Source organism: Girardinichthys multiradiatus, chromosome 6 (assembly GCF_021462225.1).
Source record: "Girardinichthys multiradiatus isolate DD_20200921_A chromosome 6, DD_fGirMul_XY1, whole genome shotgun sequence".
Classification (NCBI taxonomy): domain Eukaryota; kingdom Metazoa; phylum Chordata; class Actinopteri; order Cyprinodontiformes; family Goodeidae; genus Girardinichthys; species Girardinichthys multiradiatus.
In genome coordinates, this window is record NC_061799.1 from 43,183,833 (window position 1) to 43,206,860 (window position 23,028).

Sequence of the window (23,028 nt, forward strand, 5' to 3'; positions counted from 1 at the left end):
TGTTTCTATAGATGTGTTTTAGTATTTCAGGACCAAATCACTGGAAACATGTTTTATTCCAGTGGACTGCAGGGACACCATGCATCTCATCTCATTTAATTCAATTCATTTCATTTCAATTCAATTCTAAAAAACTTTATTCATCCCAAAGGGAAATTAAATGCTGTAGCTGATTTGATGCAGGTTCCTTCAAAGAGCCGTTGTAGATGCTGATGGCTGTGGGCAGGAAGGATCTCCTGTAGTGCTCCGTCTTACAGCAGATCCGAAGAAGCCTCTGACTGAAGATGCTCTGTTGTTGTACCACAGTCTCATGAAGAGGATGCTCAGGGTTCTCCTGAATGTTCTTCATTTCATTTCCATCAGAAGGATGATGAACTAGTTAGAACCATCTCTTTAAAACTTCTGCAACTATAGAATAAAATGGCAATAAAAGTTCCAGACGCAGCTGCTGTTCACTGATCACACATTTTCTCTTCAGGACCAGGCCTAAACACCTCTAATGTCTCAGGTAGCTTCATGAATTAAACAGCTATTTGTCATTTTCTCACATTTTTGTGTGACATGGATTATTTGAATTAGTTCATTTCCATTTCATTCAAATAGTAAAAACTGTAATATTTTTTAATTATTTATGAAACCGTTACACATCTTCATGAAACCCGAAATTCATGTTTAAAAGTCGGATTTCGCACAAAAATGCAGAAGGCAAAACATCTACAGTTTGTAATATTGTGTTGAAGAACAGTAAAAGCGTTGAAATAAATTCTGGAGTGACCCGTATGGGCTCAGTTATTCGGGTGGCACTTCTTCATGTGCAGCTTGAGGCTGTACTTGACGATGAAGCTCCTGGAGCAGAGCGTGCAGCCGTACGGACGCTCGCCCGTGTGCACGTTCAGGTGTGACCTCAGGTGAGCCGACTGGGTGAACTTTTTGCCACACTGGTCGCAGGCGAAAGGCCTCTCGCCGGTGTGGATCCGTGTGTGGACCTCCAGGTTCTGGGCCGTGGCGTACGTCTTGCTGCAGATGGAGCAGACGAAGCGCTTCCTCTGAGGGTCGTCGTCCGGATCCCCCATGGAGAGCTGGGACTGGCCCGACGGGTCACCGTACAGACCGAAGTTCAGCACGTTGGCGCCGTTTTCATAGTCGTAGGTGGAGCTCCTGCTGTCCGTGGAGGTGGAGCCAGAGATGCTGACCAGCTTCAGCCCAAATGTGTTGCTGTCCATGCTCTCATTTTGACAGAACTGAGCGAAACTCATGGAGCCTTTGGGCTGTTTGGTCCAACCCGGGTCTAGGTTCAGGTCCAGGTCGGCCCTGTTCGACGGGGACTGGGCCTCCATCAGAGCACTGCTACTGAAAAACACTTGCCTGCTGGGGCCTGGAGGAACCAGGGAGCAATCCTGAACCAGTTGGACATCTGGGTCCATCTGACCTGGGTAGGAACAAACTGGGTCACCGACCTTCATCTGGACGTCGTCCAGGAGCTGAGCCGAGCAGCTCGGTTCGCTGCGAGGGGAGTCCAGACTGTAGACGGGCACGTTCTTCTGCGACCCTGCAGCCAGTTTGGATGTTTTCAGCGCCAGCTGCTCAGAGGACGATGTCTCGGCATCTTCATACACCCGACTGCGGCGCCGCCTCCTCCGGACGATCGGAGTCGAGGGAACACCTTCGCTGATGGCTGCCGCTGCTCCTTCATGTTTCTTCCTGTCTCCTGAACACAGATACAATCTACAGAGTTTTATGGATCATCTGGAAAGAGTTTAAACAAGATTTCCAGCTGGATTTATTCACTGAGGGAAACTTTCCAACACAGGAACCTTTCCCAGAAACCCGAGTCCTTCTTTTGGACTGAGCTCGAAGCCAACCTGAAGGTTCAGGCTAGTCCTCCTCTCATCACTGGCAACTTTCCCACTAGATCGGGAGTATTTTCCCCCTGGATGTTCTATTTTACCCTGGTCTGGTTCAACACAAGGCTATGAGTTATATCTGCTGAAGCTGAGCAGGTCCTCCAACAACAGGAATGTTGACCCAAGTGCTCCTCAGTCACTGAGTGGGTTGGAGAAGCTCCTGCACCTTATAACCTACATAGAGTCGACTCAAACCTCCTGGTAAAAGCTGGAACTGTAAAAAACGGAACTAATTTCAACACCACAGATTTCTATCCTGTCTCGGTTTTAGAGTGAGAGGAAAGGATGGAGAGATCCGGTCGGGAATAACAACCCGATGTTCTGCAGACACAACTTGTGAAGCTGCAGTGTACCTTGTTCTTCTAAGTTTCAATTCAGTTAATGATACACAATCCTGTTGGATTGTGGGTGTTTTCATTTATGTCTTAGACATAAAACCTGGCCGTACGGCACCAAGGGACCAAGCCACCAAGGCCTTGAAGCAAGAAGGTCCTAGGTTTGATTCCCGGCCTAGGCTCTTTCTACGTGGAGTTTTCATGTTCTGCCTGTGCATGTGTCGGTTCTCCCCAGGTACTCCTGCTTTCTCCCACAGCCCAAAACATGACTGTAATGTTAATTGGTGTCTCGAAATTCCCCTTAGGTATGAGTGTTTGCACAGCTGTTTGTCCTGCGTGTCTCTGGGATGGACTGGGATGGACTGGGATGGACTGGGGACCTGTCCAGAGTGAATCCCACACCTGGAAACAATACGACCCAGCTCCTCCCTACCAGTGCATTTCTACCCTGGAAATCTGGTTCCTGCAGTGGAACAACGGGGACAAAAGAACGGTTCCTGGTTCCTTGAAGAGGTTCCTGCAGTTGGAATAATAAAAACAGCCAAGCCTCCGAACCTCCATCAGTACTTTACTGTGACTACTGCTCACAGACCTGGAGGTTTTTATACTTCATTTGGTTTACAGTCACAAGCAAACAGCAGCACAGCTGTCATTTACAAGCAGTCAGAACAAAATCATAGCTTTAAAAGCTCACAGCTCACCATCCTCTATGCTGTCGTAACCGTCTGAGTCTTCATCTTTAATCAGGACCACATCTGGAACCTGGAGACGTCACAAAATTCATCATTTTACCGTCTGATAAAGGATAAGGTTTTAAAATAAGCGCACTTACATCAGTTCATACATCCAGTTTACTCACTTATAGGTCCAAGGACTAAGTCTTGCTTTGACATATTTAGCACTTTCAAAGCTAATTTCGGCTTCACTATTTAGCTGTGTGTATTTTTCGCTCTTTGCTGCTTATATTTTTACTCGACTGTCATATTTAGCTTTTTTTATTGTTATACTTAGCTTTCTTTTTACTTAACCAGGACCTAAGTCCAATTTTCATACCATAAACATGTGAATGAGAGCTGGTATGACGATAAACGATCCTTGAATCCTTGTATAGAGAACAAGTCAGTCTCTCCTCAAAGACCTTCGTTTTTTTTTATCACTTCATACATTAAAGATTGGTTTTGGTTTCCCCAGATTAGGAGCCAATTAACTTCAGAAAGCTGCTTTCTGCCGGTAGCATCGACCCAGAGAGGAAATAATCATCTGTATCAAACCAACATGTCAGCATGAGCAGATCCACAGCAGAGATAAGAAGAAAATTAACTTCAAGTCTGGAGATAATTTGCTTTAAAACCCAAACATTCCCTTCAAAGCCATCTGAGAATGCTTTGGTTCATTAAGGAACTGATGATTAAACTTCCTCAAGGTCAAATCTATATTATTGTTTTTTCCATCTGCAACCTTCCTGCTGTTTATTGCCCTGGGAAAACATTCCTTGAGTTCTTTAATTGAAATGGAGAATGTACAACTTTCAACTAAGGTGCGTTCTTCAGGTCTCTTTCATTTCCCTTTTAAATAAAAAGGCCAGAATATTTTCTCAAAATGTTTTCAACATTTGAGGGCCCAATTTCTTATTTTTACTGTCTTTTTGTAAACAAAAAGCCAGGATGGATCGGCTAACTTTGTTGCTATAGAAGAGGGTTCCACAGAACCATGATGCCGCCAGTGCAGAGCCTCCTCAATGTTGGCAGCTGGGTGGTCTGACTACAAGACTAAATCGCCCCTGTCCCAGAAAACCTCACAGCTAAAGTGATAAGGAACCGGATCAAAGATCAGAACACTGCCATGTTGGACCTGTGCTGAGGAAAATCCCCAGGTCTGAACCCCACCAAGAACCTGTGGTCAGTTCACACAAAGTAGGTGGAGAAACTGAAGATAAACTGATTAAATGCTACGTTCACACCGCAGGTCTTGATGCTCAATTCAGATTGTTTTGCTGAATGACATTTGTTTTGCGAGGTCGTTTAAACTACTAATTAAATGCGGCCGCCGTCCGACTCAGTCTGAACGGTTCACGACCTCAAAGCGACCCGCAGACACAGGAGGATGTAGACGTCACACGGAAGCAAACCGACGTCTGTGTGCCGTTTTTTTAATTGTTAGTAGAAAGTGTCCTGGGTTTTCTCCAGCTGCTGTATGGAGCACAAAGTACCTCAGTGCTGCCCCTCCCTCACTTGCTGCTGCGCACTGACGGCCAGCTGGCGGAAAGAAGGCAGCTACACTGTGGTCTTGTTAACAATAGAAACCAATGTGACTTTTTGGAAATATTTCAGAATGTCTCAGTCGTGGCTTAGGAGCTAAAGGAGCATCATCCATTACACTGTTTTAAAACTGCAGTAACAAGGTATAAAACAATAGGTACTTTTACTTTAAAACTGCTACTAAATTCAATAGCTGTGAAGGTTAAGCTTATTTGAAACATTCTGACTGTAATACGCATTATATTATGTTAGCTCGGCATAACTTACTTTCCTGCTTCAAATAAATGCAAATAGATTTTTATCTGTTAAATTTCTGAGGTAATACCATAACAGCACAAACGGGTGATAATTTGATTCTGGGTTATTATTCCCCGGGAGTCCCACACCAGCCCACGCAAACAAGCGACGGATAGAAGCAAAACACGTAGAGTCAAATATGGACAGGAGGTCAGGGGTGGCTCCTTGGGCCCCCAAATAAAGTTCTGCTCAAGGCCTCAGACACCTTAGAACCGGCCCTGGGAACCAGCTCCAGAACAAACCCACTCCTTCAGTTCCAGTTGATCTGCTACTAATAAATTAACGGGTTCCTCTGCTAATGAATCAGTCGGTCAGAGCGGTTACCTCCTCCCGCTCCACCCCAGCGGCTCCTCCGGATCCAGAAGCAGCTTCTCCCCGCTCTCTGTCCCGCTGTCTATGAGATGTTTCCAGCCGGACAGTAGCCTCTGTTGTCCCGGTTTCTTCCTGTGGAGCCGCCGCCTGGATCTCTCCGCCGTCGCTGCTGCTGCCGCCCCGGACCACGATGGACTCGATGAGGTGCAGCTTCTTCCTCAGGTCCTGGTTCTCCTTGTGGCTCCGGCTGATCTCCAGCTGGAGCACCGAGTAGCCCTCCTCCACCAGCTCGCAGATCTCCACCAGCGCCGCCTTGGTCAGCGCCTCCAGGATGACGGACAGCTGCTCCTGGAGCCCTTTGCTGCCCAGAACCGACATCCTGAAGCTCCAACAGAACCGGGACCAAACAGAAGCAGCTCCTAACCGAACACACGAACCAAAGTCGACCTCAGAAACCCTCCGAGATGACCGAGAGAACCACACGGCGAGTTTGGACTACAAAAGAAGTCTGAGACTACAAAGAAGAGACGCACGGTATTTTTCCTTAGCAGTTGCGTCACTTCCGGATAAAGTTTCTATTTCAAAGTAAAAGGAGTTAATCAAATATAAAAATCCTTACCACCTGGGCGACGGTAGGGATTCGTAACCGGTGGGTCTCAGTCGTTGTGTCCTTGGGCAAGGCATTACACCCGTCTTGCCTGCTGCTGGTGGTCAGAAGGCCAGGTGGCGCCGATTGTATGGCAGCCTCACTTCTGTCAGCCTGTCCCAGGGCAGCTGTGGCTAGAAGGTAGCTCACCACTGTCAGTGTGTGAATGTGGATGACTGATTGTAGAAGTGCTGTGGGGTCTCTGGGGACTTGATAATTTATCGTTTATAAAAACTAAACAAATGAGCTTCAAATTAGCAAACTTTTAACACAGCACAGTTAATAAATTAATGAGTTATTGAATTAATTAAACTAATTAGGATGCCCCGTAATCTAAGGTTTAAAGGTTAAACAAGGAATAAGACCATTCATTTAAAGCACAATGGCCCCAACGGGGTCAACATTTTCTGGAGCCATTTTTAAACTTCATAACAGCTGCAAACTGAATACTGAAAACTTCCTGAACTAAAACTCCCAAGTCTCACCACAGATTCTCAGTTGGATTTAGGTCAGAACTTTGACTGGGCCATGCATATGCTTTGATTTACTGTGGTGAACAACAGACAGACTGGGGTCTCCACAGAAGGCTTTTAGATCTCTGGGGAGGGTTCCAATCCGTTAGGTCTCCAAGCTTCTGCCTTTCAACGTTCTCCTCCTCACTGGATAAATCAGAGTATAAACCGTCCATTTATGTCTTTGCCATCACTGCTCTTCCTTTTGATGAAGAATTTATTTGAAATGTTGCTTTATCAAGGAGGAAGGATTTCCTTGCAACTGCAATGGATTTTAAAAGAAATGTATTTGATTTTTTTTTGCTCATCCTCCAGTCAGCATTATACATACACCCTCAATATAACACTTTTATCAGTCATCATCCTGGCTAGATATTTACCAGCTCTCCTTAAAGTACCGGTAGAGCTTCCTGCCAGTGACTGCTGTTCATTTGAGTTGACGCTAAGGAAATTTCAAGTTCTCCAATATTCCAGCTACTTTGTGAACAGCATAATGCAGCCACCACCGTGCTTGACACCTTGAATCCTCCAAACATACTCTTTGTCATCATGGCTCAATCTTTTAAAATCACACTAGTGATCCAGCAGTGCCCAGTTAAGGACATGTCTGGGCCTCTATGGGTCCGGGGTGTATGTATAAATTTGAGCTAAAAATGTATACATTTAAACTTGTGCGCCTATGTCTTATTTCAAACCCTGGGGGAAAAACCTGTTTTATTTAATTAATCAAAAGCATAAAATTAATGACATTCGTGCCTGAGATGGTGGATGAAAATATCTGAGCAGAGCTGCATTATGACACAAATACTGACCTTTTCTGTTCTGCTGATGGTGGGAAGCTGCCGTTCATCACAGTTTCTACCTGGTGACAGAAAATCCTTACTTTTGATTGGCTGGTTTCTTGTAGAAATTCCACTAACTGTGGGAATATGGATTTATTTTGAACTCAGTTTCTGTTTCTTGTTTAGATTAACAGAAAAAACAAAGTTTCTCAAAGATTTCATGTCAGAAACTTTAATTTTTTAATATTCCTCATACTGACTGACACTATTTTTCAGCACCACACATGCAATCTTAAAGATAAAAGTATGATACTACTGGAATGTCCTTCTATTTGGAAGTTAAATAAAAGAGAATAAAAAGGCAGTGAGAAGAAGTCCACTGAAACGTCTTTAAAACCAATAAATAACAGATTAAAACCATCAGTTTTTTGAAGTCCTGGTCCGCCACTCACAGTTACACTGGTCTGTTTGTCCTAGCAGGTCCCAACTCAGTTCTGTCAGAATCAAAGCGGAACCACGTGGTGTTTCTGCTGGTGGATCCTCAGGTTCTGCTTGGCTGCGAACTTTTTCCCGCAGTGCTCGCAGGAGAACGGCCGCTCCCCTGTGTGCACGCTCTGGTGCGTCTTCAGGTGACCCGACTGCGTGAAGCGCTTCCCACACTGAGCGCAGCTGTACGGCCGCTCACCCGTGTGGACCCGCACGTGCGTCTCCAGGCTCCGCGAGGACGTGAAACATTTGCCGCAGTAGCTGCAGGCGAAGCGCTGGTCTCTGCAGAACCTGCCGAGCTCCAGAGGGTCCAGTCTGGATCCGCTGAGCGCCAGTAGCACGGAGCGGTGGGAGACTGGCACCATGCTGGGTAGGCCCTGGTTGTTCCAGGAGGAGCCTGGATCTAGCTCTACATCACAGGGGAGCGACCCAATCAGGGCGGAGCCTCGCTTTAGCTCTGAGATTCCAGGAAGAGACGGTGGACTTCCTCTTGATCCCAGGAGGAACGTGTTCCTCATCTCTGCTGCAGACGGAGCGCCGCTGTCTGACTCCGAGGCAAAATCAAACTCTGCAGAGCTGCTTTCAGCTGCCCCCGAAGGGCCCGGAGACTCCTGCGCACTGCAGGAGCTGTTCTGATCCCAGGAACGAACGTCGGAGATCTTCCTCCCAGACGGCGCCTCCTCATGGAGGCCTGGTTCTGAGGGCAGGGCTTCCGTTCCTGAACATGGATCAGTGGGAAAAGTTTCAGAAAATGAAACTGAAATATTTAAAGGAATCAAAAATGATTTTTCTCTAAAATTTCCCTCAGGATATTCCTTCCATCTTACCGTCCTCTTTCAGAAGCAGCTGGTCAGCTCTGAGGACATCTTTCTCCTCCTCTCTGTCCTCTTTGATCACAACAACATCCTGATCCGTTTGGATCGGCTCCTCTGCAGCAGCGGTCGGAGAATCCTGTCAGAGACAAACAAAACATGCCGGTTTTCACTAGATTCATTTATTACTGCACAGGATCACAGTTCAGAACATTTCAGAGGAAAACGGTGAATTCGGGTCCAACTAGAAACAAGCACAGGAGGTCTACAGCGGAGGTGCAGGATGTTGGTGTGATCCATAGTTTGGAGATGAAGCATGCGGAGTTAAAGTGAAGGTAGATGTCCCACCTCTGCAGTCGACTCCAACACAGGAACTGATCCATGTCCTCTGAAGTTTGAGGTCTTTGTCTGTTTAAAGGACAGTTCAGCTTCTGAAGCAAAGTCTGGGTGGAAAAACACGAAATACAGTCAAAATTAGTGCTACTAGTGTGGGGTCAGGATAAAATCCATAAAAAGGTCTGTTAGGGTTTGAAAACTTTTGTATAGTTTATCACTCATGTCTGGACAAAGTGCTTTTCCCTCCTACATGCCACAGAAAGGGAGATGGGGGAGAGGAGTGAGTTATGCTACTATCAGCAACATCTGAGGGCTGCTTGTACCAGTCCCCACTCCCTCTCTGTTTAAAAGCAAAACACATGCACCCAAACCCTTCTGACCCCCCCAAGTAGAACCGAGACTCGTTTCTTCTTCCCTCTGAGTTGACTAATTAATACCTAACAAGGTCCATAAAACTTGCAGGGTGTACAGTGAGACGCAAAAGTCCCAGTTCTGTTTTTATTTTATTTTCTGTCCAAGCAGACAGAAGAACCCATATTCATAAAGGTTCTCTTGGCTTTTTGAAGGACTTTGACCAGATCCTAATCCTATCGGTCTAATCAAGGCTTAGAAAACCCTTATCAGTAGCGAATGGTAAAGGTTCTATCATGATTTGTAGCTAAATATCTACTTGTGCTGTTGGGAATCCCAAAAGTTTATAATGTTAATAAACAACATATGTTCCCCCAACACTGTGCTGGAGGATTGACACTGAAGAATAAATGTTGTCAAACTAAAAAAAAAAAAACGACTTTTCTGCTTTGTTATAAATATTGTATTTGTACAACTTGCAGTTACCTTTTCCAGATCACAGCTTCCCAGCAGAATGTATGAAACTTTCAGAAGAACTTTGCTGTTTTTTGTTTCCTCATCTTCAACGCTGACAGATTTGGAAAATTTAGAATCACAACCATCATACTACCATCACTATATTGGCTTTTTAACATTGTGATAAAACATCAATGTATTATAGTTTCCGGTTTCATTAATACTAATTCCACTTCCACCTCTCTGCCTGTTCAGACGCTTTTCTCCTAAGCTCCCTGCTTGCTTGCATTATTTTACTCCTAACTTTTTATCTCTTAGCCAAAATTACGGAAATATTGGACTAAAACTACTTCTAACCAGCGACTCCCAAGAATTATTATTATTTATTTTTTCTAAAGGATTTTGATGTTTTTATAATCGAACTCGAAAGCAGGACAAGTTGACTCCAGCTAATCACCACAAAATGCCTCTCTTCACCACAGAGGACTTCGACAAACTTTTACAGAAATTATCTGTTTTGGAGATGAAAATTCATTGACTAGAAGTGAATGTGGAGGTGAATATGAGGTACAACGATGATTCAACTCTGCCTGTGATCCCAAACAGTGACAGCCAGCTCAACAACTCAACCGGCAATCAGAACACTGAGAATAAACCTACCAACAGACCCCCCTGGCATGTTTTAGACGCATGCCCAAAAAATCAAGGTGGACGACTCACTGGAAGATCTCAGCAATTAAATAAATCAGAATGGCCAGAATTACAGAGAAATGTCCCCGTTTCCCCTGGGAAAAGGAGACTTCGACAGCGAGCTGCTGTCACAACAACTGATAGGAGTGAGACAGCTGGAAATGATGGAGTTCTCCTCCAGAACAGATTTGCTCCACTACAGAATGAAAACCAGGAAAATGATACATCTTCTGAGAAGAATAAAAGGTTTGAGAACAACCTTCAGTCTAAACAGTTTTCTCCTAAGCTGCCAGAGAAAAAGCGCCCCACCAGACCAAGAACCCTAATAGTGGGCAACACAGCTGTGGATGGGATTAAAAACTTCTGCAACAAGAAAAACACAAAAGTTCTGATTGGTACCAGTAACGTGGTGTCTGATATCTCAGAGAATATTCTTACAATCACAGAAAAGCGCCCGTCTCTAGAAAACCTTATTATACACTGTGGAGCCATGGATGACGTGGCTAAGAAAAAATCAGAAGGACTGAAGGAGGATTTCACTCGTCTTCTGAATATTGTTGGAGGTCTCAATATCAAGGTGTTTCTCAGCGGACCCTTTGCACCGATTTTCTGTGGAGATGAGATTTTTTCCAGACTTCTGTTGATTAATAAATGGTTGAAAAAAACATGTGCCACCACACCTGTGAACTTCATCAACAACTTTAATATTTTATGGGAAAAAAGACTCAAGCAAGATGGTTTCAGTTTAAACAAGCTGGGAGTCAGACGTCTCACATCTAATCTCTTCTATTCAGTAAATAATCCGCCAGCAGCTACGACTTTCAGCAGAGAACATGGAGTATCAACAACAATGATAACGCTGCCTCTAACAGCTCCAGCAGAAACAATCAGCCAGTTGGCTGAGAAAGAGAGGTCATCACAAAAGGTCAACCCCGTCGAAATCCACTGGAGAGGTGCTTTAGTTGCACAATGATCACCTGCACTGTTATACTGCTCTACATTTACTCTCACTCACTTAAAACTGTGCACATATATTTATATTATATTGTAGATATGTTTATACTGTTTAATTTGTATTTTATTGCACCAACTACGCCAAAACAAATTCCTTGTATGTCCAAAAACGTACTTGGCAATAAAGCTTTTCAGATTCTGAATATTTACAGGTCTAAGTCCAAAACAAACTTTATCAGTGTTTTTAATGAGCTTTTATCTGTGATATGTGTTGATTATGACTGTTTAATTATTGTGGGAGACTTCAACATTCACATGGTCAATCCTGAAGACAGAAGTCCAATAGATCTATGTGACACTCTTAGAAATGTTGGTTTGACTCAACATGTTAAACAGCAAACACACAAACAGGGACATATTTTGGACTTGATCATCACTAAGGGTCTAAACATTTCCAAGGTGTCTGTAACTGATGTTGCTCTATCTGACCACTTTTCTGTTATTTTTGAAAGCATCATCTGTAATGACTCAGTTTGCCAAAGAGACATGATAAGAAACCGCATCTTTAAGGACGGTGCTGCTGAAACCTTTAACCAGATTTACTCTTCTACCTCCACTTTGCCCTGTAACACTGTAGATGAGCTGGTAGATAACTTTCATTCTAAAATCTCGGACATCATTGATTCAATTGCTCCAATTAAAATGTAAGTTGTTTCTGGGAAGAAAATGTCTCCATGGAGAAGTGCTCCACCAGTCAGAAGTGGAAGAAAGGAGTGTTGAAAAGCTGAACGCAGGTGGAGAAAGACTGGACTCCAGGTTCACTATATGATCTATAAAGAGAGACTATACAGATATGACCTACAACTAAAAAATGCAAGAGAATCTTTCTTTTCTGAGATCATCAGCAAAAACATTAACAATGCTCGTGTATTATTTGCCACGGTCGACAGGTTATCAAACCCTCCTGTAACTGTAGCATCTGAACTCCACTCTACCAGGGCCTGCAATGAATTAGCTAAATTCTTTACTGAAAAAACCCAAAAGATCAGAGAGGCAGTCAGAACATCCATATCAACTCCAGTACTGTTGGGACCCAGCCATGGATTTCAACATTAAACTCCAGTACAGACTTTCCTGGAACTTCCAAAATAAATTGCATTAACCTACTTCCGGCATAACTTAGGAATTGGGGATAACAACGGACCCATGATGCCACTGGCTGTATAAAAGCACCCCCTTTCCAATGGCCCGATCTCTCCACGCCGGTGATCATTATGTCTCTTTGCTGGCAAACAGACATAAGCTCTTCAACTGGATCCAAGGGTGTCATAAGATCATGCGATCATATGCACAAGATAAACAGAAATGAGTCTGTGTATCTGGTGATTTTCATTTATGAATGGGGTAATCGAGGTACAAGCATTGCTTGACTGTTCTCTCTGAGATCTGCAGAAGCGAACTGTTTCCAGAGTTCCCAGCACAACGCCGAGTGCAGCTGTTCCCCATGGAGGACAACGGAGGCCACATCACCGTGGTAAAGTGTAGTTTGGTGGGCCCGACTGACTTCAAACTTCGCCACCTTGGACAACGTTCCTCACCACAGTTCATGAGGTTAAGTGTTTGGGCAGAATAATATAGAAGTAACTTAGATTGAAATGACTCGGACCTGAACCTTCAGAGGAACATAAAGACAGTAATAAGGTCGGCCTTCTATCACCTAAAGAACATCTCCAGGATTAAAGGACTAATGTCTCAGCAGGACCTTGAAAAACTACTTCATGCGTTCATCTTTAGTAGAATTGATTACTGCAACGGTGTCTTCACAGGTCAGCCTAAAAAGTGGATCAGACAGCTGCAGTTGATCCAGAACGCTGCTGCCCGCGTCCTCACTAGAACTAAGAAAGTGGAGCACATCGGCCCGGTTCTAAAGTTCCTACACTGACTCCCTGTAGCTCAGAGAAATAGACTTTAAAATACTTCTGTTAGTCTATAAATCACTGAATGGCTTAGCACCAAAATACATTACAGACTTGTTGTCAGTGGATCAACCAGCCAGACCTCTCAGGTCTTCTGGCTCAAATCTACTCTGCAGAACCAGAACTAAACATGGAGAAGCAGCTTTTAGTTCTTATCCTCCACTAATCTGGAATAAACTCCCAGAAAACTGGAAAAGAGCAGAAACCCTAAATTGCTTTAAATCAAGATTAAAAACTTATTTGTTTAGAGCGGCCTTTGACTGGGCCATCTAAACATTAGTTAAGTTTTCAGTCCAATTTTCCTTTCGTTTTCTTATCCATCATTCTATTCTCTTTATTTTTTTTAATTTTTTTTTTAAATTACCTCAGTTGTTTGATTTTCTGTATCACTGTAATGATTTTCCTTATGTTCAGCGCCTTGAGTGCCTTGTTGCTGAAAAGCGCTGTATAAATAAACTTGACTTGAACTTGATTAATTTGCCGAAACAAAACGCGAATAAAACGGAACACATCCTGTTGAGAAGTCCTTCATATCTTGTTCCTGGTGGTGCCGAAGTCGGTTTATCACAGTTTTCTGGTGGAGTTTGGTGTGAACATTAAGATCTAGTAGGTTACTGATTCCATTATTCATAATCACTCTCTCTCGCGTGACACACATGATAAAAAAAAATCCTGACCCAGTTCGGTTCGTCAGAACTCACCGGCTGTTGCATCCTCCATTCCCGCTACTCCCTCTTCATCCCTCGGCCCGCTGCAGTCCAACGTCCCGCCGTCCCTCCGGCGGCTGCCTCGGGCGATAATGGACTCGATAAGCTCCAGCTTTCTCCGCAGCGCCTCGTTCTCCTTGTGGCTGCGGGAGATCTCCAGCTGCAGGACGGCGTAGCCGTCATCCACCAGCCCACAGATCTCCGCCACCGCTGCACGGGTCAGCGCCTCCATGATGGACGTCAGCTGGGATTGGAACCCCTTCAAACTGGTCATTCTGATGAAAAAAGAAGGTGAAATCTTAGCAACAGCAACACCGTTAGGCCGGGAGGGTAAGATCCAACGACCTCGAGCTTTCTGCGGTCTCTAAACTGTTGTTGAAGCCGAACAGCAGCTCATCTGCCCGGAGAGAACGGCCGGATGCTGCGGCTGTTGTTTGGACTTCTCCTCCTCTAGGTGCGCTGGATTTTCAAAATAAAACTCCGGGCTCGATGGAATGCTGTTTTCAAGAACACACTGTAAATACGGGCTTCCACTGTGTGTGTTGCATTTGGCCACTTAAACCTGACATGAATTTAAATATTCAGTAAATAATATACGATCGACGAATATCTAGGAATGAAGTGAGTTTGGGTGTCCTCACAAAACCTTATCTCAGAGAAAACTATTTTAAAAACAACCCTACAGGAAGGATTACATCTAGAACAGGGATTCCCAAATATTTCAGCCTGTGAACCCCAAAATAACAGTGCCAGAGACTGGCGACTCCCTAAAAATACATTATTATTTTATGCTAGATTTATTTATAAATCTAGAGTTTCATAAATTAATGGTATATTTAATTATTTATAATGTATTAAATAAATGGTACAATTACATTGTTTAATAGGACATTTAATGGTACATTTATTTATTTCATGGTACATTTATTTCATGATATATTTATTAATTTAATTGTGTCCCTTTTGGCCCTACATAAACCTCAGGATGACATCACAATGATTCTGAAAATCATTTCATGACACCCTTACTTGATGTCTCATGACCCCCTGGGAGGTACCGACCCCCACTTTGGGAACCCATGATCTAGAACATATAATCATAATCTCACATCTCCAACTCAGCAGTTAAATATGGTGTAGTGGTGAAGCCTTAAAACTTTCCATTTGATATATTCCACATCTTGGTTCAAGATCGTTCTGTTTTTACTCCCACCTGATACAAAAAGTTGAAGATGTGTGACAGATTTTCTGATGTTTATGAGAAAATTGAAGTTTGATAAGTAATTTAAAACTGTTATCCAGTGTATTGTGGACCAAAACTTGCAAAACCAATAATAAATTCAGGAATAAGTAAAAAACAGAACCATTATAAAGTCAAGCAAATCCATAGGCCGTTAAAATTTATTGCTAATTAATATTTGTTTATTAACATTAATCACTGCATTCATTCATTAATGTTAAAATATAATCTTTATTTCTTAAGGAAAACTACAATAAAAAGTAAAGGATACACTAAAAAGTTTCTTTACTGGTCTCTCATAGTATACATTTTTGTTGGTAAAAGGATGCTCCTGTTCAAAAATATAATAAAACAAGCACCATCGGTTAAAACAATAATTAAATGTAAAAGTTCGTACATTGCATGAAATTAGGATAATAAAAAAAAACAAATTTTAACCGTTAATGATGGAAACAGAAGTATGAATTAATGTCTGATTTTTTGATCAGTTATTGAATAAACCAATTATAGTTGCATTTATAATACACTTATAACGCTCTTCTTTAATTTCTCTTTTAATTCTTAATTTAGGTGGGTTTGGACTTGTTTAGTGAAAGGTTCTGGTTCAGAAAAGAAAACAAACCTTTGAAACGGTTGGAATGTCCTACAGACCATGAATGTAGCAAAAAATCGGTTTCCGTGGCAACGCCTCACAACGACTGAGACGAAGATGGTTTACAGTAAGTTTAGGGGGAAATACCGAAGAAAAATGAAGACATTAACACTTAACCACCGTTAACTCGTTGGTGTTTTAACATTAGGGTTTATTTATCTTCGTATAATGTCTGTAGATTGTTTTATTACTTTAATAACAGTTTGTTTCCTTTTTCTGAATTCATGGCTAAACAAATTCTAGCTAGCTACGTTAGTATAGCTGCTCATTGTAGCTGTTTTTCGTTAGTCTTTAAATCGGTAGAAATGTTTGATTAAATTAAATAAAATATGTAAAATTATTACAGAAAGTTTACAGTAATGTTATTTTGAAAAAAAAAAACATCCTTTGTAGAAATATGAGTAAAACATATTTCTAAATATCAGGAAAACTGTTATTCTTAATTTAATCAGGTTGGTTATTAAGAACATATTTTTATTTACATTAACGACCTGGCGGGAAGGGAAAGACATAATAATATTCTAATAATTGAAAATAGTTTCATGGTGAATAAATTAATTCTGTTATAGTATCACATTAAGTCTATCAGGTTTTAACAGACCAAGTTAAGTTCAAAAATGGCCCAAAATGTCCTTTGGCTCCACTTGAACTTCTGTGTTTTTTCCCATGCAGTCACAGAGGAGCTGATCCGTCGACGGGCCGAACACAATGACTGTGAGATCTTCTCCCTGGAGGAGGTTTCTCTGCACCAGCAGGACATAGAGAGGATCGAACACATCGACAGGTGGTGCAGGGAGCTGAAGATCCTCTATCTACAGAACAACCTCATCCCCAGAATTGGTATCATTCAGTTTATATGTAACACATCTGGATATCGGATCTGCAAATAAAACAGTCAGAAGTTTACGTACACTCATATGGGCCATTATATTGTATTAATTTGAGGCTTTAAATTGTTTATTTGAACCATTCTTTTTCCAGGGTGGAGTAATTATGCAACATAGAAATTAACCACAGAGCTCTGACTAATATTTGGCTAAATGTCTCAAGTTGCACCTTGACCACATGTTTTTTGTAGTCATTAACTAGCTCCTAGGGTTGAGGATGGGGTTGAGTAATTAGAGAAGTTTCATGTCAGCTTGTTTTGTCTGTTAGAAAACCAGTTTTGATGTGTGTTTGAGATCATTCTCCTGTTGGAGCAACTGACTCTGTCCAAGTTTCAACCATCTAACAGTCGATTTAAAGTGAAGTGAAGGTAAAGCTTAAAAATCACACAGGATGATGCTGCCACCACTATACATGACTGCTGATGTATTGTCCTTAGGTTTGAATCTCTCACCTTGACTCCTACTTCTTGTCATTGTGGCCAAATGGCTATGCCTTTGTCTGGTATGTGCCATAAAACTTTGCTCCTGAGGAAATTTGGCTTCTCCTTGTTGGCTACTACAAATTTTACTTCAGCATGAAGCTGTTGATTGAGAGCAGGAGCGTCTTTCCTGGAGAACAACCAGTTTAAGTCAAGCTACCAATTCCGCCAAGAGGAGTGGTCAAGTACTTAGTCAGAAATATGCCAGAAACGTGTTGATGGATCCAAAAGCGCGTGTTCAAGATTAAACTTACTAAGGGATCTTTAAAAAAAAAAAATAGTAAGGGTGTGTAAGTACTTTTGGTTACAAAAAAATCCAATTTTGTGCACCCAGTACTTGATTTCAGATGTATGTTTTCATCATTCCTCCCTTGAAAAAGAACCATTCAAACAAATAATTGAAATCCCTAAATTAAAGACATGCATGGCGATGTTGAATTTATCTAAACCAGAACTGTATTTATCAGAAATGATTGAAAGTGACTGATTTTGAAATATTACAGCAGTTATAGAGAAATATTTAGAAAGAAAAATCTCCAGGATTGAGTTCCTGAGGCGTTTTTATAATTCCATCCTGTTTGATGTTGTAGAGAATCTAGGCCGTCTGAAGAAGCTGGAGTATCTGAATCTGGCCTTGAACAACATTGAAGTCATTGAAAACCTTGAAGGTCAGTGCACAAAGCAGAAATTGGAGGATTGTTCTGTGCTTTAGAACCCGGTAAATGTTATTGAAAAAACGAATACGTAGCGTATTGGTAATGATTTAGTGTTTCCAGCTTTGTTTAGGAACCAGCAGCTGCAGACAAGACAACCTCCTGGAAAAATCCAGATTTAACCTTGTGATCATGTTGTTGTCCTCCTGAGCTTCTGGTGTTTCCTTCTCTGTTCCAGTTTTCCCAGTTTTAGACTTGTGAACCTGATGCACTGCGTTTGTTTCATGCCTTCAGGCTGCGAGAGCCTCCAGAAGTTGGATCTGACGGTGAACTTCGTCGGGCTCCTGAGCAGCGTGGAGTCCCTGAAACACAACATCCACCTGAGAGAGCTCTTCCTGGTGGGGAATCCCTGCACAGAGTTCCAGGGCTACAGACAGTATGTTGTGGCTGCGCTGCCTCAGTTAAAGGTTACCTCACCCAGCTTCCCAAATTTCATCAGTAAAATGGTTTGTTATGGTTTTTGAATCATCGTTGCTGTCTGTAACAGTTGAAGTACCTTTCAGGGTAGGAATCTCGATCATTAGGAAATAATAACAGCCCAAATTAACGTGTTAGTATTCAGAACTCCATTCAAAGGTTAAACACCCAAAGGAGTTTGGTCCTTGGTTCCTGGTGTGAAATTATCCTTTCTGTCTGTGTCAGCAGTGGCTGGACGGGACGGAGATCAGCCGATCGGAGCGAATTCGAGCCTCACAGGGTCTGGAGCAGGCGAGGAGACGAGTCAGAGAGCAGGAGAATGAATACCTGAGGAGGAGAGAGGAGCAAAAAGAGGAGGCTGCACGAGGAAAGAAAGAAAAGAAAACAGGCTTCGACGGCCGCTGGTACACTGACATCAACAACACAGAGTGAGTTCAGATTGCAGAATTTACTACAAGGTTTTCTAGAAGTTTTCATTTGTTGATTTGATCGCCTGAAGTTTTTTTAATCAGAAGGAAGAAGTTTGATAATTGGAAGCCTTAAAAAAGTCCCTGATATTTCCCCTTAAATGCAGATCCAGGCATCTGCTGTGTGCAAGCTGACACTGAAGTTAAAAACTAGGCTGGAGGTGTTTAGACTTTACCAGATGGCCTTAAAGCTCTCAGCCTGAAGTCTCTGAGTGTTCCTCCACAGTTCACAAGACAAGGAGAACCAGGAGTTGAAGGAGAACTTGAGGAGCCCAGAGAAGGAGGAGCAGGCGGAGGAGGAGGAGCAGGAGCAGGAGCGAGAGTTCTGGCACACGCCGTGTTCTTTCACCCCCGAGTCTCGTCTGGAGGCTCATCGCCACTTGGAAGAGAAGAGGAAGGCAAACAAGAAGTAAGTGTTTCTGTGTCTTGTATCAGTTTCATCTTTTGTCACAACTAAATTCCTGCAAACTCTTTGACTCTATTTCCCTTGTTGTGTTTGTGTCAAATGTTCGATTTAACACAGAAAACATGCGGCCTGGTTCCATCTTTTAAATCTGACCTTGACCTGCAGGTTTCTAGAAATTATTTAACATTGCTTTTATTTTCTCAGAGAAAAATCCAAAGATCTTAACTTTATTACTTCAGAAAAAATATATGGGAACTAAAGAATATGCTCCTTGAAGAAAGTACTAGCAGAGAATTATTATTATTATTATTATTATTATTATTTTATGGAGCAGTTTTCCTAGACATTCAGATGGGGTTTTGTTGACTGAGAACATCCTTAATAATTTCCCTGTTTTATATATTATTGTGGTTCTGATTGTTGTGATTATGAATGTGAAAATATTATTTAATATTTAATATTAATATTTTAATATTTTATCAAATAATATTTGGGTCTGTTAAGGGTTGTCCTGTGAATACCAGCCCAGTAAGGCGATGGTATTAGGACAGAATATAAAGGTGTGAGACGAGCTCTGACATTATTGAACAGCATAAACTCTGCACATATATGGAATGAATTCACACAATTTCTTAAAATACAAGAATTTATTAACAAAAATAAGTCAACTCAAAGTCAAACATATTTCAATCAACAAACTCTTTACTTTGCTAAAACAATCCAACTAAACTATCAAGCAGAATTAAAGAATAACGAAGACTAATGGACTATGTACAATATAAACAAGTTGATTAAAGATGATTGATAATTATGACCAAAAGATTGATGTAACATTACCATGCAATGTTTATGTTTGAGAACCAAGGATTATCTTGAAGAATCTGGAAATGAAGTTAAGTTAGTCTTGGAACCAACTTAGAAAATAATCAGCAACCTTTAGACAACCATTCACAATGCAAGATCAGATAAAATATTATTTTGATAAAATAATGTTTTAAAGAATGATTTGCTGAATAAAACCAAACTTCTGGATGACTAATTCTCAACGGTGTCTCATTAACTGCCTTTATTTATTGAAAAAACGTTTAGATAATTTCAATCTAAATCTTTCTCTATTATTTTGCCCAAACACCAAACCTCGTATGAACATGTTGAGGAGTCGTCCGGGCGACGACAAAGTTTGAAGAAACGTCCACAGTCAACAAACGTTTAGCTTCCAGCTAACCTCCGTAGCTGTGGATGAAAGATGACTCGTTGTGTCCGCCAACCAACTGCACATTACCGTAACCACGGTGATGCCGCTCCTGTTGTCGTCCTTTCAGACTCGGCTTGTAGAGACAGCGTCTCTGCAGGAGATTCTCTGGAACAGTTTGCTTCTGCAGGCCTCAGAGAGAAAGTAAGCAATGCTTATACCTTAATTTCCCCTCATTATGAATGAAATCACCGGGTACACAAACAGTGATTCATTCGTACTTAACTTTGCATATGATCGCGTGATCTTATGACACCCTTGGATCCAGTTTGAAGGGTTTACGTGTGCCAGCAAAGAGACATCAGCGCGCTGTCTCACCTGCCAGCCTCGCACAGAGTCCAATTCAATTCAATTCAAAAATACTTTATTAATCCGAAAGGGAAATTAAATGTTGTTATAGCTCATATTATGAAGGTTTCCTCAAAGAGACGTTGTAGATGCTGATGGCTGTGGGCAGGAAGGATCTCCTGTAGCTCTCCGTCTTACAGCAGATATGAAGAAGCCTCTGACTGAAGACACTCTGTTGTTGTAGGACAGTCTCATGAAGAGGATGCTCAGGGTTCTCCATAATGTTCTTCATTTTATGAAGAATCCTTCTTTCCACAATGATCCCCAGAGGTTCCAGAGGAGTCCTCAGAACAGAGCCAGCCTTTTTTATCAGCTTGTTGAGTTTTTTTAAGTCCCTGGCTCTGATGCTGCTTCCCCAGCAGATGATGGTAGAAGAGATCACACTTTCCAAAACAGACTTATAGAAGATATGCAGCATCTTGCTGCAAACACCAAAGGACCTAAGCTTCCTCAAGAAGTACAGTCTGTTCTGTCCCTTCTTGTAGATGGCTTCACAGTTGCATCTCCACTCTAGTCTGTGTTCCAGGTGAACACCGAGGTATTTATACTCCACCACCACCTCCACTTCTTCTCCCATGATAGAAATAGTTTTTGACTTATTCCTGTTTCTCTTAAAATCTACAATCATCTCCTTTGTTTTAGTCACGTTCAAAATGAGATGATTGTTTCCACACCATGCCACAAAGCGGTCCACCACCTTCCTGTACTCAGCTTCTTGTCCATCTCTGATCCACCAACGACTGCAGAATCATCCGAGTATTTCTGCAGATGACAGGAGTCTGTCTTGTAATGGAAGTCTGAGGTGTACAGAATGAAAAGGAATGGTGAGAGTACAGTCCCCTGTGGTGCTCCTGTGCTGCTGACTACTAGATGGTAGAGAAAGGACCATTGGAAAGGTGGGGGTTTTATACGGCCAGTGGCATCATGGGAAGTCCGCTGCCAACCCCCCATGTTGTAATCCATGGCTGTGGGGTCCCAACATGACCTAATCCACCGAACACAAGATAAATAAACATCTTTAATTCAATTCAATTCAAAGATACTTTATTGATCCCCGAGGGGAAATTAGAATTCCAGTACAACCATCCAAACATACATCATGACACAAGACAAGGGAGACGGGTCACCGAGGCTTTGCTGCCCACTCACAGGCGCTGCCCTTGCTAGATGAGAAAAGAGGCCACATTAGGAAAGTAGGGGAAAAAAAATCATATTTCACACTTTATCCTTAGCAGGATACAGTTTGAGATTGCAAAAAACCTCAGAACAAAGAAGCAACAAGTTGACAAAACAACATCATGCCGGGAACGGTGAAGGTGGTGTGAGGAGGTGCATATGTTTATCTTGAGCATGTGTGTGTGTGTAAGTGAGTCCATGAAGCACTGTCACAGAGGCCATTGTCCTTGATGGTACGTTGGAATGTTCATCAACCGGACACAAAGTTCTGAGCAGGTCCACAAGTGTCCTCAGGGAAGGGAGGGGGCAGAGCGTCATGGTTACATAACTTCCAGGAGAAGTTGAAGACAGCCAGCCATCAAGGCCGTGCAGGGGAGCCAGATTCATAAAAACAATAATTATTTGGGTCAGGCTGACTCTTAATTTTCTGTCAGCCTTGAGAGTCTCGCTGGTGCTTCTCAAAGGCGAATCCAAACAGCCAAATTCCTGGTCTTTCGCCAGATCCGAGCAAACAACTTTCTTCAAGATTTATCCCATTTCACCCCTGAGTCCAGGAACCGCAACCTGCCTGCGATCCTGTGTAAGGATCACATCCAGTCTGCAATTCAGCTCACGTAACATCTCAGTCTGAGTGCTGATCGCCCTGAAGATCCCATCATACATGCCAGGCAGCCTTACAATGGCCAGAACAGCTGCTGACATTCTCCAAATTTCTCGATATGCCAGGTAACCGCTGACTCCAAAAAGCAGAAATCCTGATATCAAACTTCCAATTATATACACATCTTCCACATCCTCGACTGACATTATCGACAAACACACAATCCTCCACTTCTGCCAGGAGTCCATCGTGGATCCGGAGAAAAATGTCCCGTCCGGACAAGTGGGCTCTCCCGATCCCTGTCTTCTCGTCGAGAAAATTTGATCAATTGCATTGAGAGACCAGCTGACCAAATCCATATCTTGGAAGAATTTGGAAGATATGCAAAAAGAGGCTCCAAAAAAATACAGAGAGACAGCCAGATAAAAAAAAACAGAATTCATTCATTTATTGATTTATAAAGCACTTTAAAACAAGGAGACCACAGCATTAAACAATGAATGAAACAACCAAACGGATCACAAACTTTTCTTAACAAACGTTTTCAGTTTGATTTTAAAAAGGCCCGGTTTGGTG

General features: G+C 42.3%; 3 protein-coding genes across 12 annotated transcripts in view; 1 reads left to right on the plus strand and 2 right to left on the minus strand.

Moving 5' to 3' along the window:
- LOC124869558 (sal-like protein 3) lies at positions 1-7,174 on the minus strand. Of its 3 annotated transcripts, none has more exons than XM_047367488.1 (4): positions 7,077-7,174; positions 5,119-5,886; positions 2,941-3,001; positions 1-1,708 (listed from the first exon to the last, which is right to left on the minus strand). In XM_047367488.1, exons 2-4 carry the CDS (start codon positions 5,482-5,484, stop codon positions 786-788), a joined length of 1,350 nt encoding a protein of 449 aa, XP_047223444.1. In that variant the 5' UTR covers positions 5,485-5,886; positions 7,077-7,174; the 3' UTR covers positions 1-785. The 3 variants fall into 3 exon arrangements, with proteins under 3 accessions (XP_047223444.1, XP_047223443.1, XP_047223442.1); XM_047367487.1 differs by having other exon boundaries at positions 5,119-5,620; positions 5,726-7,125; XM_047367486.1 differs by having other exon boundaries at positions 5,119-7,125.
- Positions 7,175-7,262: 88 nt separating this feature from the next.
- On the minus strand, positions 7,263-14,088 carry si:dkey-7l6.3 (zinc finger and SCAN domain-containing protein 21). Its single transcript, XM_047367494.1, has 4 exons — positions 13,809-14,088; positions 8,693-8,787; positions 8,360-8,483; positions 7,263-8,250 (listed from the first exon to the last, which is right to left on the minus strand). Exons 1-4 carry the CDS (start codon positions 14,086-14,088, stop codon positions 7,550-7,552), a joined length of 1,200 nt encoding a protein of 399 aa, XP_047223450.1. The 3' UTR covers positions 7,263-7,549.
- dnaaf11 (dynein axonemal assembly factor 11) overlaps positions 13,981-23,028 on the plus strand; it is a 53,825-nt gene continuing 44,777 nt past the window's right edge. For 3 of the 8 annotated variants that reach the window (XM_047367481.1, XM_047367478.1, XM_047367485.1), the window contains exons 1-6: positions 15,635-15,773; positions 16,379-16,546; positions 17,663-17,740; positions 18,020-18,192; positions 18,428-18,630; positions 18,896-19,078. In XM_047367481.1, coding sequence (XP_047223437.1) covers positions 15,707-15,773; positions 16,379-16,546; positions 17,663-17,740; positions 18,020-18,192; positions 18,428-18,630; positions 18,896-19,078 — 872 coding nt within the window. In that variant the 5' untranslated portion in view covers positions 15,635-15,706. Of the gene's footprint in view, positions 14,106-14,293; positions 14,331-15,634; positions 15,774-16,378; positions 16,547-17,662; positions 17,741-18,019; positions 18,193-18,427; positions 18,631-18,895; positions 19,079-23,028 lie in introns of those variants that run through there. The other 5 variants (XM_047367480.1, XM_047367482.1, XM_047367479.1 and 2 more) reach the window with 5 other exon arrangements.